At 42.8% G+C, this 16,333-nt stretch overlaps 1 protein-coding gene across 2 annotated transcripts in view; it reads left to right on the top strand.

Annotated features, from left to right (window-relative positions):
- Positions 1-16,333, top strand: part of Uggt1 (UDP-glucose glycoprotein glucosyltransferase 1) — an 80,653-nt gene that overhangs the window by 46,505 nt on the left and 17,815 nt on the right. Inside the window, exons 19-31 of one of the 2 annotated variants that reach the window (XM_051204267.1) lie at positions 66-164; positions 932-955; positions 1,466-1,560; positions 3,546-3,752; positions 4,354-4,485; positions 4,815-4,945; positions 6,587-6,682; positions 9,802-9,904; positions 11,046-11,125; positions 11,941-12,130; positions 13,849-14,007; positions 14,609-14,694; positions 16,247-16,331. In XM_051204267.1, coding sequence (XP_051060224.1) covers positions 66-164; positions 932-955; positions 1,466-1,560; positions 3,546-3,752; positions 4,354-4,485; positions 4,815-4,945; positions 6,587-6,682; positions 9,802-9,904; positions 11,046-11,125; positions 11,941-12,130; positions 13,849-14,007; positions 14,609-14,694; positions 16,247-16,331 — 1,487 coding nt within the window. The remainder of the gene's footprint in view (positions 1-65; positions 165-931; positions 956-1,465; positions 1,561-3,545; positions 3,753-4,353; positions 4,486-4,814; positions 4,946-6,586; positions 6,683-9,801; positions 9,905-11,045; positions 11,126-11,940; positions 12,131-13,848; positions 14,008-14,608; positions 14,695-16,246; positions 16,332-16,333) is intronic. The other variant, XM_051204268.1, reaches the window with a different exon arrangement.

Here is a 16,333-nt window from a genome sequence, read left to right as displayed (position 1 = left end):
GAATTGCATTGAGGTTTATTAATTATGCATCTGTTTAGATTTTTTTTTTCCTTTTTTCCCCCTAGATAACTTTTTTGTGGATGATTTTGCCAGATTTTCTACCTTGGACTCTAGGGGCAAGACTGCTGCTGTAGCCAACAGTCTGAACTATCTGACAAAGAAAGGTAACCCGGCTGGGCTTGTGGGCCCTGTGCATTTATTCTTTACATAATATTTGAAAATACAACTCCCATCTTACTGTCTTGGGAAAAGAAATTCCATAATGTCTTTTATTAATTTTATCTTACAATGCAAGTATAGAAAATACACATTTAAAATGTAATTCTGTATATGTGTTTAAAATTCAAATGTTTTCCTTACAAATTTTATCATTAAAATCTATAGGAAAAGCCCTTCATGGTTCAGAATGGAAAACAGTATATGAAAATGAGTTTGCCTGATTCTTTGGTAACATCATAGAGCTGATTTTATTGTAGCACTTATTGGGTAAACTAGATTCTAGAGAGCCTTGTATAATTCTTTAAAGTGATTTTATGCAGTTACTTAAAGCTACACTTGTCTAAAGTGGCTGTTTTCAGTGGCAGGCAGGTCCTTTCCCTCTGGGGCAGTTGACGTGATGACCCTTCCAGAGTAGCTGTAGTAACAATTGCTATTCTGGAAAAGCATTGCCATTAGGACAGCCCCATCTACCCTTCTGCGATCTTGCCTCTGGATTCCCATATCTGTATACATTCACACAGTTAGTTCACTGGATTTCTCAAAGATTTTGTCTCAAGGGGTCCTAGAACAGAGCTTGGGCATGGTGGGATCTAGAGCAGAAAGCAGCCCAGGCTTGTTAGCCATGTGTGATCTGCTGACTCTTCTGATGGGCATTTGATCATACAAATGACATTCTCTTTTCTTTTACTCTTTTTTCTTTGCCTTTGTCTAGGAATGTCCTCCAAGGAAATCTATGGTAACTCAAAACTCAGAATGTCCCCTTCATTTTCATAATAAATTTATATGGTTTCAGGACTATATTCAGAATTTATTGACATTTCATTGTGATGTTTCTGAAACCCGTGGGTAACATAGATTGTAGACAAACTATATAATGTTTTTATAAAACATTTATATCTATGTATAAATGTTTGGAGACCTTTCAGAAAGTTATAAATTAACATGACTAAATACTATATTGCGTTGCCCACATGTTTCATTGTATATGCTAACAGATTCCCCCAGACCACAGGCCAGTTAATCAATGCATGTTCTTAGTTTTCAATTGAGTTGCTTGGAAGATTGCTCTGCTTCATGTGGTAGAGAGTTCCACCCACTACCTTCTTGCTTTGTATCTGTGAAACCAGTCATTTTCTTACTTTTAATTTTGCATGTTTTTCAGAAATTATTTGGCCCATTTAATGTTGTAACAAAGATTATCTCTTTTTCTTCTTCTAGTCAGTTTGTTGTTTTTATTTTTCTGCAGATGATTCCTTTATTAGGCCAGTGACTTTTTGGATTGTTGGGGATTTTGATAGCCCATCTGGACGGCAGTTATTATATGATGCCATTAAACATCAGGCAAGTTTCTCAGACTTCATTCTGGGAGGGGGATTATGGAGTGTTTTGTTTGTTTTGTTTTGTGTTGGTTTGTTTCTGAGGCTCCAATTGGCTCTGTGATCAGCTCTGTGCTAGTGTGCTTATTCCAGTGTTTCTAATGTTTCTTAGTGTGCTGAGGGGAGCGAGCGTAGTGTCTTCAAAGGTTGTTAGCGCCAATGAAAAGAGGTCAAAGGCCGCAGAGCCTAGCTTCACTGGAGGGAGGGAGGGAGTAGAAAACATCACGAGAAAACATCATGAGCTTCTCAGTGTGGGATTTCCTGCGTGACTCTGCGTGTCCTTGCTGCAGTGGTCTTGCCCTGCGCTGCAACATCAAGAGAGGTCCACACGCAGGGCAGTCCCAAGCCAGCAGCTCGGTGCGTGTTCCCCATAAGAACATGCAGGCTCCCACGCGGGTGTTCACGTAGCCGCTCTAAATCAACGTGTATGTTGTAATAGGAGTTACATTGCAGTGCTGCGTGGCTGAGAAGAAATGGGTTCTTTTGGACGGTATCATTGTCAGGGTCAGAGGTGAAGATCCTTCTTCCTGGATGTTTCGCTTTGCAGCTTCATTTAGAAGTCACATTTCTCCTTGTGTCCCTTTCTAACCTGAGCTCCAGGAAGACTGACTGAAATAAGAAGGTATCTAGGGATTTTAATTTCACTGAGGTGCCAAGGGCCTTCAGTGTTTAAAACCCTGGATAGGATACTGTGGGCAGTTGAAGGTTGAGTCAGGGCAGTTCAGGTGTATACACAGGGCCCTCTAATGTACATGCAGAAACTCTTCACATGGTCCCAAGGAGACCAAGGAGGAGAGTTCTGGCTCTTAGATATATATTTCCATTGAGGTGACGTTTGCATTCATATGCTTAGTGTCACAAGCAAGTATGTCCCGGTGTCCACCACCCAGATCCAAAAATAATGACGTCATTGAAGGTCCCCTAGCCACTGCTCCCCTCCCTCTTCTTCTGTCATAAAAGCTTAGGATGCTTCTTACACTCAGCATTTCTGTGAGCTGACTTTTTAAATTCCAGTGACTTTTTTAAAGAATGTTTTGTGTAGGCCAAAGAGGCCACCAGAGCCCCTAGAACTGGAGTTATGTATAGCTGTGAGCTGTTACATGGGCGCTGTGAACCGAAGAGAGTTTTCTAAAAGAGCAATAAGTGCTGTTAGCAACTGAGCCATCTCTCCAGATCCTGACCCCCTTTTTTTGGTTTGTGTGTGTTTTCATTACATTTTAGTTTATTTATTTATGGGAAGAAGCACATCCATGGCGAGGTGCATATGTGGAGATCAGAAGACATCTTAGGGAAGCACTTTCCTTCCACCCTAAGGGCCACAGGGTTGAACTCAGGTCTTAACTGGTGCAAACACCCGCACTGGCTAAGCCATCTCACTGGGCGGCTTACATCCGTGATACCTGTGAGCCCTGTTTGCTTTTGTGGTCTTCTGTTTCTCCTGTGTGCACTCATGTTTTAGTTCTGTTCGATAGTCTACCTTTTTACCCAGGGGGAGTTTCAGGGTTGCTGGCGTCTGAAAAGGCCAGGAGAATGAAGATGGGAGAGCAGGACTTTAGGAAGATGAAATGCAGTTAGAGCATAAAATGTGTGAGGGACACCGCACTCTTGAGGTCTGCTGTTTATAGAAGTGAAGTTGGAAAGGAAGTCTGGAGCCGGTTCTTACAGTATTTGGCAGACTTGACCTTACACATCATCTGAATTTTATTTTGACTACAGACAACTACTGAAGATGTTTAGAAGAGATATTGCTACTGTGGAGTATGACTAATGTGTGCCCCCTTGGAGGCAGGGCCTCACCATGTGACTCTGGTCTGGCTGTTTAGCCCAGGCTGGCTTTCAGAATCTTTCTGTCTCTGTTCCTGAGTGCTAAGATTAAAGACGCATGCACCACCATGCCTTTTTAAGTTCTTAACACGTGCCATGTAATTCTTATCTCCCTTTTTCAAATAGAAAACCAGTAACAACGTTAGGATAAGTATGATCAATAATCCCAGTCAAGAGATAAGTTACTCGAACACTCCAATCTTCAGAGCCATCTGGGCGGCTCTCCAAACACAGACTTCCAACTCGGCTAAGAACTTCATCACCAAAATGGCGAAAGAGGAGACGGCAGAGGCCTTGGCCGCAGGAGTGGACATCGGGGAGTTCTCTGTTGGGGTAAGACTCCAGGTTCTGAGGCTAGGCCGGCCATTCATGTTTCTCTCCTGGGCTGATGTTATACTATTCATGATAGGGTTTGTCTTCGCTTCTGAGTCTCAGGATATTTTTTGTTGTTGTTGAGTTAGAATCTTAATGTCGTGTTACATTTTACTTTCAAACTTGTTCAGTTTCGAGAGGTTCAGGGTACAAGTTTGTGCCACTTTGTATGATCTTTAAAAAGTAGTATTTGACTTCTTTATAAAGTAAAAAAAACAGATTATAGTTTTAAATTTTCTTATAAAGTCATGAGTATATTGATTTTCAGTTAGAGGAAATGGCTGTCACCTGAAGTTATACCAAGATTTAAAATTGCAAAATTAAGTTATTGAGAATAGACTTCCAGGTAAACAAATGAGTAGAAAGGAGGAAAATGGAATGAGCTGTTTACAAGGAGGCATAAAGAAGAGAAAATGGAGAATTGAGATGTTCTAATGTTAATTCTGAAATTTGGTTATTACTTTTCACAAAAGCACTTTCTAGTTTACTCATAGTTATTATTCAGTTATGTGGTTTTTTTGTTTAATAACCATAACTTTTCTTAAAAATGATTACTTCCTAGGGCATGGATGTCAGTCTTTTTAAAGAGGCCTTTGAGTCTTCCAAAATGGATTCCGTTTTGTCTCATGCCCTGTACTGCAGGGATGTTCTGAAGCTGAAGAAGGGGCAGAGAGTGGTAGTCAGCAATGGAAGGGTGAGCACTCTCTGGGCTGTGGAGCTTGCCTGTGATGGGGCTTTAGCTGTCTGCTCCTTTGACATGTCCCGTGGTCTGCACTGCTAGTTCATTCAGTTTGCTTAGAAAGTTAACGTGAAACACACGTCTCTACTGTCTGCGGAATAAATAGGTAAACAGTAATTGGGTTTTTCAGGCTCTCGTTTTTTTATTTTTCATTCATTTTAAGATGTGCTCCAGGGTTGGGGTTGTAAGACACTTTGGAATGTCCGGTAACCCAGGGCTAGCAGAGGCGTCACAGCCACTGATGACCACCACTTTGCAACTTGGCCCTGCCCTTTACCTCACAGATTATTGGGCCTCTGGAGGAGAATGAGCTCTTTAACCAAGACGATTTCCACCTCCTAGAAAATATCATCTTGAAAACATCGGGACAGAAAATAAAATCTCATATCCAACAGCTTCACGTAGAAGAAGACGTGTAAGTTTTTATAATCAGTAACTAGTTAGATAATAAACAAAAATGGTTTTCTAATTAGAGGCTAGATCATGCCACAGAATTTTTATTAATTTCACCTTACTATATGTTTACTATCAAAAATTACCAAGTCAGTGGGTTTATTTCCAGTTTTACTGTAATAATGCTCAGGCTTTCAGTTAAGTTTCTGATTCCTCTCCAGGTTGAATCTGGAGAAGTTCAAATACACGTAGAAGCAGAGGGCCGCGTCTGTTTTCTGCTGGATGCGTGTGTAGAGGCTGTCGCTGGCTCTTTGGTCTCCATCAGTTTCATTGTGTTGGGAGGAAATGCATGCTCACTTCTAGTCTTCATCATTTTAAATCCCCCTTTTTTTTGGGGGGGGGTGAGGTGGGGATTGTCTTGTTTAATTGTGGGCATTCCTTTGATTCTAGATGTCAGTTCCCTATCAGATCTGTTATTTGAAAATATTTTCCCTATTCCCTTAGTTGACCTTTTTACCCTTTGAATTTGCCATTTGAGTCATAGTTGGAGGATATAAAGACATTAAAGGTCTCTCTTTTTTTCCTTCATCTTTTTCATGTACTGCATCTTTTAGTGACGTGTTATCTTGGATAGCTGCCAAACTAGCCCCTTTGTCATGTGATACAGTTATTTTGTGATTGTGATGCAGTGGGTGTTGGAGCCTCGGCCCTCATGTATGCTAGGAAAGTTCTCTACCGCTGAGCTACTTCCCCAGACTGGGAAACAGCCCTTTCCATCTGACTCAGTGCTGGGGCCGAGGTGAAGTGGTTTCTTCCTGCTTCAGTGGCTTTGAGTGGTACCCTGTGTGGCTCGGGAGGCACCTCCCTGAGGCCACACACTTTCAGTGTCTCCAGGGCCACTGTGTTTCGGGGCAGTCCCCTGTCACTGTGCATGCTTTCAGAAACTTGTCTGTGTGCTCTTTGATCTTGGTGCTTTGTGATGTCTAAGAAGTTGCTTGCTGCTCTGTGTGCCAGAAGTGTTCACTGCCTACACACGGGAAGTTAAGTAAGTTGTTTCTGATGTGATGGGCTCAGAGAGAAATGTGCAGACTTGTTATAGTTGAAGTCTATCACAGCTGTTCTTTTGAGTGCCTTACCTGGCGTGTTGTATTCAAGTCTAGCTTCTTTAGCCTCATGACATACATAGTTCAAGATCTCTGTTGGTTATAAATCAGCACAGAGGGGCTTAGCAGGCCAGTAAGATGATTCAGTGAATAAGAACCTCAGTTTGATTCTTGGGATCCATATGGTAGAGAGGGATAACCAGCTCTTTGAGTTGTTCTCTGATGCCCACATGTGAGAACACACACATGCACACAAATAAATAAAGCTAATTAAAAATTTTCTTTAAGTAGAGAGAGGTATGAACCCAGTACCAAAAGGCATGATTCTATGTTTCCATCCCTAGTGCAACATTGGTCCATTTTGGTGCCTTTGAGGTTCCTTAATGTATTAAATAAATAACATAAAATAAAATGAAACAAAAAAAATCTTCATTTTTACCTACCCCCTCTTTTAAACCACCTTGGTGGCATTAATTCTGTGTTTGGGCTGATGGTGTTCAGCAATAATTAGGAAATCTGCAGGTAAAATGATGCTAAGATGTCATAACTCCATCTTTTAGGGCAAGTGACTTGGTAATGAAGGTGGATTCTCTCCTGTCAGCACAGCCCAAAGGAGAGGCAAGGATCGACTACCAGTTCTTTGAAGACAAACACAGGTATAGAATTAGTATACATTCCTGAATATTAAACTCGTAGGCTTTTGTGTGTGTGTGTGTGTCCTTTGTTTTTCCATATAAGGTTTTAGAAAACTTATATATTATAGAGAAATGAGAAGTTTAGTGTGTGGTTTTCTTTGTATGTTAGTGTTCACATATAAAATGAAGTTTCATATATAAAATTCAATTTCATGAAAGTTGGTATTTCTAAATAAACTTGAAATAATTCTGAATATTAATGAAATAGAACGGCTATAATTTCCTGGTAATCAGGAGTAGCCAGATTACTTAAATACTAGTTAAATACCTGTCTCTTATTAAAAAAAAAAACAAAAAAAAAAAAACTAATGTTTCCAGTAAATAAAAATGTATTTAGGATTTGGAGATTATTCCTTTTTTATTCTTCAGGTTTTTGTTTTGAGGTTTCAAACACGGATGAAATTGCAAGACTTGCAAAGGATAACTGTGTTTGTAGCTATATTCACGGTTACTGGTGTGCCATATTTGTTATTTCCCATCTGGTGTGCAGTGTGTGTATGTGCACTCACGTCTTCTTTTCTAGCATTTGAAAGTTTACTGCTGACATGATGTGGCATGTCTAAAGTGTTCCGTCTGTGGAAACCTGGTCCACAGTACTGAGAAACATGCCCTTCGTCCAGCAGTGCTAACACTGGATCTCTGTTCAGAATTCTCACGTGTCCTTTACTCTAAAAGAGCTCTGCCCACTCTCCCTTTCTTTTATAGCATAGATTTCTCTAAGAGCCCAGGCAGATCATCTTTGCGACCCACAGTGTCGGGTACTCCCTCAAGGCTGAAGAGCTCAAAACACCAGCCGTCGCTCTCCTCATTTAAATGTTTTACTTTTATTATTTCTGACCATGTGTCTGTGTGAATGTGTGCACATGTCTGCAGGTGCCTGTAGAGGCCTCAGGCTGTCGGCTCCCTCCTGGGGCTTGAGTTATAGGCGGTTGTGAGATGCCTGATGTAGAGACTGGGAACCAGACTCGGGTTCTCTTCAAAGGCATCTGCATTCTTAACTGCTGAGCTGTCTCTCCTCATTGCCTTTCCCCCTCCCAGCCCTACCCTGCTGTCTAATGTGGGGCCTGTGCATGCTAAGCAGTCACTCTGCCCCTGAGCTACATCTTCAGCCTTCTCCAAGTTTCTCATGTCACTTGTAGGCAGAGGCCCCGGGCCCAGGGTAACCCTGGTGGTAGTTTGCCTCTGGCTGCTGTGCGCACGCGCTTTCCTCTTCTCCACACCGCGTGCGCGGCACTCTGTAACAAGGAACTAGTTAGGAGCACAGGAGCAGTGACTGATCTGCTGCCCCATCTGCCTTTCGCAGCCCAGAAAGCGGGTCTCCACTGAAGCCCGAGCCCTCGCTGGCATCCTTTTCTCTGTGATCTCTGTGAGTTTACATGATTAAAATTGTCCTAGTTACAAATTCCGTTATAATACAATAGAAATCCTTACTGCTGTGATGTTACCCGGTATTTGATACATGTAAATCAAAATTTCTCATTCCTATTTTATTAAAAAGTGTTATCCATTCAGCTCATCATGTGAATTCTTTGTTTCTAATTTTTCAATATGCTCAGACTTGCTTTACTCAAATTCCACTTAATTATTACATAAAAATAATCATTTCTTTTAAAAGATGTATTTCTTTATATGTATGCAGTGTCCTGCTTGCATGTATGCCTGTCCTCCAGAAGAGGGCGCTAGAGCTCATTAGAGATGGCTGTGAGCCCATGGAAGAGCAGCCAGTACTCTTAACCTCGGTCCCATCTCTCCAGCCCTAGTTATCATTTCTCCTGCAAATAGGAATGACTATGGATCCGGGTAGTGGTACATGCCTTTAATCCCAGCACTCAGGAAGCAGAGGCAGAGGCAGATAGCTCTCTGAGTTCGAGCCAGCCTGCTTCCAGGACAGACAGGGCTACATACACAGTGAGACCCTGTCTTAAAAAACAAACAACAAAAATTACTACGCTATCAATTCTGCGTGCCCTTAGTGTGGGTCTCAGACCATCAGCAACAGGGTATTGTCTGGGAGCCTGCTGAATGATCTTTGGCCCTACAGCAAACCTGTTGTATCAGTATCTGCCTCATAGCAAGATTCCCGTGAACTTAATTTGGGAGGGCACCGTCTTCTTGGATATCTGCTCTATTCATCCAATGGGAATGTGTGGTCTTCTATCATATTTGGCTTCAGTCTAGAGTTTTCTCTCCCCAGTACATCAAGTACATGGTGCCATTCTCCTGTGTCTGTTATTTCTTGAGTTTTCATGGCCCCCTTTCCTTGTTATAGAACACAGGAGTGATTTTTAAAAATTAATTTGATTTTTTTTTGTTATATGGGTGATTTGTCCATGTGTAAACCTATACACCCATGTACACGCAGTGTCCACAGAGAGCAGAAAAAGACTTTGGATCCCCTAGAACTGGAGTTAGGGATGGTTGTTAACACCCATGGGGGCGATTTTTAGAGAATAGCTACAGAAAAATAGCTGTCTTGTACTGAAGTAATGACTGTTTCCAAAGCATCTGACATTTAAAATAACCACCAGCAGCAACGGAACCGTTGCTACCTGGGTTGCTGGTTGTGCTCTGCTTTGTGTCGTGCTGTTTGTTAGCACGGGGGCAAATGTTCTTGACTGTCACACTTTGATCAGATCAAACAAAGCAGTAAATGATTTTAGACAAGTGGGTGAAGTCTTAACCCTTTGAGAGTCAGTGCTTTTCTGCTCTTTGCATTTGCCTGTGTTAGAGCTTTTCTTGGGGCATGCTGCTGCAATGCTAGTGTGAGCAGAGGACAGGTCTCTTCAGAGCATGCTCCTGTCTCCAGAGCCGGCATTCGGCATGTCTGTGCTCGGTAGCTCCTAGTCCCGCCAACCACAGCCTCATACAGGGACCAATCACAAGCTGCACTGAGGCATAGATCCTTCTGTAGCTTTAGTCTCACAGTCGATCACCCTTTTAGTCTGTTGGTCCTGATCTGCATATATTTTGAAATGCTAAGAGGGCTGAAGAGTTGATACACTACAGTATTCCTCCTCAGCTTTGTTTCCTGTTACCTCTGTGTTAATGTTTTGTTCTTTTGATTTGTTTTTTTTTTCCAGTGCAATTAAACTGAAGCCCAATGAAGGGGACACATACTACGATGTGGTAGCTGTTGTTGACCCTGTCACAAGAGAAGCACAGAGGCTCGCCCCCTTGCTCTTGGTAGGCTGCTATGGCGGTGTTTCTTATCTTAATGAAGTCTAGGCCCTATGATTTTCTGGGTACTTCCTTAGTCTCTGAGACATCTTCTAGAGGAGTTGGACAATACATTTTCATAAGTTTAATAAAGGCTCATTTTCCTTATGAATTGAATCATATCTTTTAGTTATGTGCTATACTTTAATGTATAGTTAAAATGCTAATACAACACCCTAACATTTCATTTAAGTGTGTGTGTGTCTGTGTGTGCGCGCATGCGCGCGCGCGCACATATGTGCATTCTAGGATCGGAACATGGACATGGAGCCTTACAATGTGCTATGTGTGTACTCTGCCAAATGAGGTATATCTCTAGCCCTAGCTGGGATGTTTTAGGATAGTATGATCACCTACTCTTCTCTGTAGGTATTAATATATATTTCTTTTCATGCTTTTTAGTGTGAATTGAAGCAATGAGCTGTTGTGTTTTCCTTTGTAGCTAAATATTCATCACTTATCTGCTTGTTCCTCATAACTGAATGCTGAACTTTGTGTGAGAAGTGATCTGCAATAACCTTTATTTTTAAAAAAAAAAAAAAAAAAAAAAAAAAAAAAAAGTTCATTCAGTTGGTCAGTTAGTCTGTCTGTCTGCACACTTGTCATGGTACATAGGTAGAGATCAGAGGGCATTATGAAAGAGTCAGTTCTTACTGGGCATGGTGGTGCATGTCTTTAGTCCCTGCACTTGGGACTCTGATGCACAGGTGCATCTCTGTGAGTTTGAGGCCAGCCTGGTCTACAGAGAGTTCCAGGACATCCAAGAGAAACCCTGTCTCAACACACAAACAAAAATTCAAGTCTTGCCTTCTATCATTTGGGTCTCAGGGATCAAACTTGGGTTGTAAGTGTTGGCAGCACGCACCGCACCGTTACCTGCGGGGCCATTTCATCACTCTACCCCGCCCCCTCTGGGGCTGTGCCTGAAGTTGAATGGCAGACTCTGCATTGGGAGCTCTGATTTTCACTTCTCCCGTGCAGGTGTAATGGCAGGTGTTATCTCTGTCTGTCTTCCTGAGATGTTAAAAATGTTGTTTCCTAGCTAATTGTGAAATGATGTTTTAGAGGAGAAACCCTAAATACTTTGTCGTCTGGTTTGCCTTTTTAGGTTTTGACTCAGCTGATAAACATGAATCTAAGAGTATTTATGAATTGCCAATCTAAACTTTCGGACATGCCTTTAAAAAGGTAAAAATCCAATTACGGAACCTTTTTTGAGTGGTGCCAAATCTACAAGTTAGTACTAAATGCTGGTCAATCCGGTGGATTGATAGACAGATGTTGTTTGAACGGACATGTACTGACTGTTGAGTTATGTCACATATTTTCTCTAGTTAGACATTCTAAAAACACATGTGGGCTTGGAAGCATTTAGATGGCACCAATCCAAGCTCCTTGCACATTTGTGGCTCACTTTAAAAGAGCTGTAGCCATTAGTTGCCACGAGTAGGAAGCTTACTGTACTTACTGTACTTATTCTCATGCATTCTGGGGAACTGGATAGGCTTGGTTGTGGGGTGGCCGGTTGTGCTAGAAGTGTCCCAATGATAGTAGTAGCTTAGCACATGCTCTGGCTGTGGGAAATGTCTTCCTCGATGAGGGACAGAGTTCTAGTTAGTCTCTAAGTGGATCCCAACAATTTACAAAGAATGAAGAGCCCAGCTTCACTGTTTGCCTTGTATTAAGATATGTTTAGTTATTACATAAAATGTTTTCAGTGCTGGATGACAGCACAGGCACCGTGGGCTCAGACCTTAAGAGAAAACGGGTTCCCCTCAAACTGGAGAACTGCGTCTGAAAGGGGCGGTCTTCCGAATTCTTCCCTCCTTCTCCTCTTGACTCTGTAGCAGCCCTGGGAGGCGTCGCTAGACCAAAGGGTGGTTTTGCCTATTCATTTCCTGATCTGGAAGGATGCTGTCCAAACCTACTTTTTTGTTAAACTGTGTGGACCCCTATGATTGTGATTGCATCAAGAAAGCCTAACACTCCTATTTTCATTTCAGCTTTTATCGTTACGTCTTAGAACCAGAGATCTCTTTCACCGCAGACAACAGCTTTGCGAAGGGACCAATAGCAAAGTTTCTGGATATGCCCCAGTCTCCCCTGTTCACTTTGAATTTGAACACGCCTGAGAGTTGGATGGTAGAATCCGTCAGAACACCGTATGATCTTGACAATATTTATCTAGAAGAGGTAAGAGTATCATTGTCTCCGAATATGCACTCATGTATGAAGTCCGTCTGTAGTTCAGGGTCGCGGTGTGTTTCGGCGTGTGCATAGAGTTCAGGGTCGCGGTGTGAGTTTCGGTGTGTGTGTATAGAGTTCAGGGTCGCGGTGTGTTTCGGCGTGTGCATAGAGTTCAGGGTCGCAGTGTAGTTCGGCGTGTGCATAGAGTTCAGGGTCGTGGTGTAGTTCGGCGTGTGCATAGAGTACAGGGTCGCGGTGTGTTTCGGCGTGTGCATAGAGTTCAGGGTCACGGTGTGTTTCGGCGTGTGCATAGAGTTCAGGGTCACGGTGTGTTTCGGCGTGTGCATAGAGTTCAGGGTCACGGTGTGTTTCGGCGTGTGCATAGACTGTGCCGCCCTCTTTGCTGTCTTAGTTTAGCTGGCGATCGTCGCCGTCACAATCAGCTCCCTGTCTGTGTTTGTTACTTTTCTCGTTGCATCCAAGTGCATGTAAGAGAGCCGTGATTTATTTTGGCTCATAGGGTGGGGTCCATCATGTAGGGAAGATGTGGCACTGGAAGTGGTTTGGTCTATAGCACCGACCAGAGAAAGAATTCAGTGACTTCCTGCCTCCCTTCCTCCCTCCCTCCCTTCTCCTTTCCCTCCCTTGGTTCATTTATTTATTTGTTTGTTTATACAGTGTTCTGACTGTATATATAATATCCCTACAGGCCAGAAGAGGGTGCCAGATCTCATTACAGACGGTTGTGAGCCACCACGTGGTTGCTGGGAATTGAACTCAGGACCCCTGGAAGAGCAGCCAATGCTCTTAACACTGAGCCATCTCTCTTGCGCCCCCCCCCCCCTTACTCATTTCAGGGTCCCAGCCCATGAACCGTGCTTCCAAATCTAGTCAGATTGTCAGTGAGTACTCGTTAACACTCACCCGTTATTCTCGCTGGCAGTCACTGACTCTGCTTCTCTGAGCCTTCCTAATCTGACACTGGCTGAGTAGTTAATTATTCAACAAGTAGTCTTTAGTGACTGACTTTTTTCACTTGACAAATTGTTTTCCAAGGTTCAGGCATGTGATAATAACTATCAGTACTTTATTTTGACTGCCAGATAGTATTGCATTATTTGGAAATAGCGTGTGAACACTGGATTGTTTCTATTGCTGGCTCTTAGGAGGATGCTTCTGTGGATATTATGTACAAGCTGTACCCATTCATTTCCATAAGATGTAAATTCTTTTTCTTTATTTAGGGCTTTTCACGCCAACATGGAAAATCTTGTCGTCTCATCTATATTTTTGGAATGACTTTATTATCTTTTCTTCTTTCTCCAATCAAGATTTTATAATTGTAGTTATTAGCCACTGTCTCAATCAAGATCTAGAACATTTTATTCCAAGAATCCCTTTGTAGATTGCCTCCTTCCCCCACAATAATCAGTGAATGATCTACTTTCCAAAATCATGTCTTTGCCTTTTCTTAAAGTCAGAAAAGGTGTATTATTTAGTATTTTTATTTGGTTTGTTTTTGATGGGATCTGTGCCGTGCTCTGCATGTAGATGTCAGGGATCAGCTGTGGACACCAGACACCTTCTACCATGTAGAAATGGGGATCAAGCTCATCAGCCTCAGTGGCAAGCGCTTTTACCCACTCCACTACCTCCCTGACCCCTACAGATGGCATTTGAGTGCACATGTGTAATATGCAGGTGGTTTAATTGTGACTTTTCAGGTGGACAGTGTAGTGACTGCTGAGTATGAGCTGGAATACCTGTTATTAGAAGGTCATTGCTACGACATCACCACAGGCCAGCCCCCTCGAGGACTACAGTTCACTTTAGGAACTTCAGCCAACCCAACAATTGTGGACACCATTGTGATGGCCAATCTGGTAAGTAACGTTTATCAGATGCTTCAGTCCTGGCAATTTAGATGCTAGAATTTATGACAGAGCAGTTACCGTTCTGAACAGTGGCATTCAGAAATAAGAATTAACTATGGACCAGATGTACTCACTGAAAAGTCAGTGGTTTGGTTAAGGGATTCCATTTATATGCCAAACAACAGAACGTACCGCAGAGTTCTGCTAGCCCCTCTTCATCGTGAGTTTCCCGCACACTCCCCCGTCACACCTTTTCCTCAGGAGAGCAAGCGGTCAGGCTTCTCGGCTTCACCGGCTCTGTTCTGCTAGAGCTATTTGGTTTTTGGCTTGTTTGTTTGCTAGTTTTGTTTGTTGGTTGGTTTGCTTTGCTTTGCTTTACATTTCCCTGATGTGTTACTGTCTTTTAATTTTTTTTAAATTGTCACAGCAGTAAGGCCCTGGGTTCAATACCCAGTACAACCCACTAGCCCCCACCCCCTAAAAAGAAAGGAGGGTAGGTAGTAGGTATACACACACGATCTGACGCCTCAAAAGAAAAAGTAGGTATCTGTCAGAAACAACATTTTGAAGTCTTAAAGAGAACTGAAATCTTACTTTCTTTGTGTCCTAGGGATATTTTCAGCTCAAAGCCAACCCGGGAGCCTGGATTCTCAGACTGAGGAAGGGGCGCTCTGATGATATTTATAGAATCTACAGGTAGGATCGAGTAGTGCAGTTGCATTTTAAAAGAGACTCCACTTTAATCGGGTGTTATCCGGCCTCCCCTCGGGCTTCATGAATTTAATTTACAGACATATGTAACAAAACCAAGCTTTCTAGTACAGGAAGTGTGGGTGAATTTTTAGAGGGGAATTGGATGACAGGAGGTATAAATACTTGTTATAGAGAAGTTTGTTCTCCACTGTATCAGAATGAAGTAGGTCCTTCCCTGTGATGTAGACAGCAGGCGGCAGCTGTGTGTACTTGGTGATATCTGACTTGGAAACTAAGTGGGCTTGGCATGTTTGGTACATTGATGGCGCTGTGAACACGGAACATGGGTGTTTTGACCATGAGATCTGACTGTCAGTCTTGGTCCTTGGGCTGGGATTATATAGATGTACTCCTAGAACATACTCTAGTGGCGGGAGTTAGCCTTAGTTCTGTGTCAGTTTATTTAGGGAATGGTTTTCATCATTTGAATACAGAGAAGCATGAATTAGTGTTTTTGGTTTTGATGCAGAATGTTTTTTTTTTTGCTCTCTTGCCCAGGCTTGAACTGGGTTCAAGTGAACCTTCTTATGCCTTAGTCTCCCGAGTAACTGAGACTGCAGGCATGTGCCACCACACCAGTTTGGTGCAGAGTTTTGTGCTGTAAAATGTCCTTATTGTAAATAGTAGACTTTTCGCCGATGAAGTGATTTTCTAGGTAAGGCTTCACAGAATGATGTCTCTGAATTCTCTTTCTTCTATGTGCCCTCTCTGTCCATCTTCCTCCTCGCCTAGGGCTATACTGCCATCTTCTTCCTTGGCTTCCTGTGCCCCCCAAGTGGACAGCCCTGTCTCTGGAGTTTTCTGTACTTCAGCTTTCTCCCCTCTTCCCCAGGAACCCTGCTGTCTGCGGGATGACAGCAGACACGGTGACTTCCAGATATTTGGTGACCAGGAAAGGAAATAGGATTAGTAGGAAAAAGTACTTAAAATTTTCTCCCTCTGCTCCCGCACCTCCAGACAGAGCTGGGTGTGATGTAGACTCTAGCAGAGGCGCAGGGTTGAGTCTGTGTTCTACACTTGCCTGGTTGGGTTGTCCCCCGACAGAAGGCAAGAATGGATTGCTGCTGTTGCTTTCCTTACCCACCCTGCAGCCCAGTCTGCATTGACCTCTGCTGCTTCCTGTGGGGTTACAGGTGTGAGTCACTGCGTTCAGCCAAGAGTAGATTTCTTCACATCGCTGGTCCAGTTAAAAGGTAGAAATGGCCTCAGTGATGATAGGCCCGAGTGCGCAGACCTATGACATACGCAGGAGTTGATGATCTGTCACATGTGTACCCTGCCTGAGAAGCTGTCACTGTTTGCCTTCTAACCTGAGGGAGGATTCAGGAAGGAACTCAGCTCACTTAGTCTAGAGATGGAGATTTCCATGAACACTTCTTTGTCCCACAAAGGTGATTCTTTTAGGAACTGTCGGACAAACGCAGCAGTTGTCTGGGTATTTGCTGCATTTGGGGGATTGTGATTTGTATTCTCCACCTTGTTTTTCTCTCTTAAGCCACGATGGCACAGATTCTCCTCCTGATGCAAATGATGTTGTTGTTATCCTCAATAACTTCAAAAGCAAGATCATCAAAGTGAAGGT

Source organism: Phodopus roborovskii, unplaced genomic scaffold, assembly GCF_943737965.1.
Source record: "Phodopus roborovskii unplaced genomic scaffold, PHOROB, whole genome shotgun sequence".
Lineage (NCBI taxonomy): Eukaryota > Metazoa > Chordata > Mammalia > Rodentia > Cricetidae > Phodopus > Phodopus roborovskii.
The sequence above is the reverse complement of the archived record's forward strand: the minus strand, read 5'-3'. Positions and strand labels throughout refer to the sequence as shown.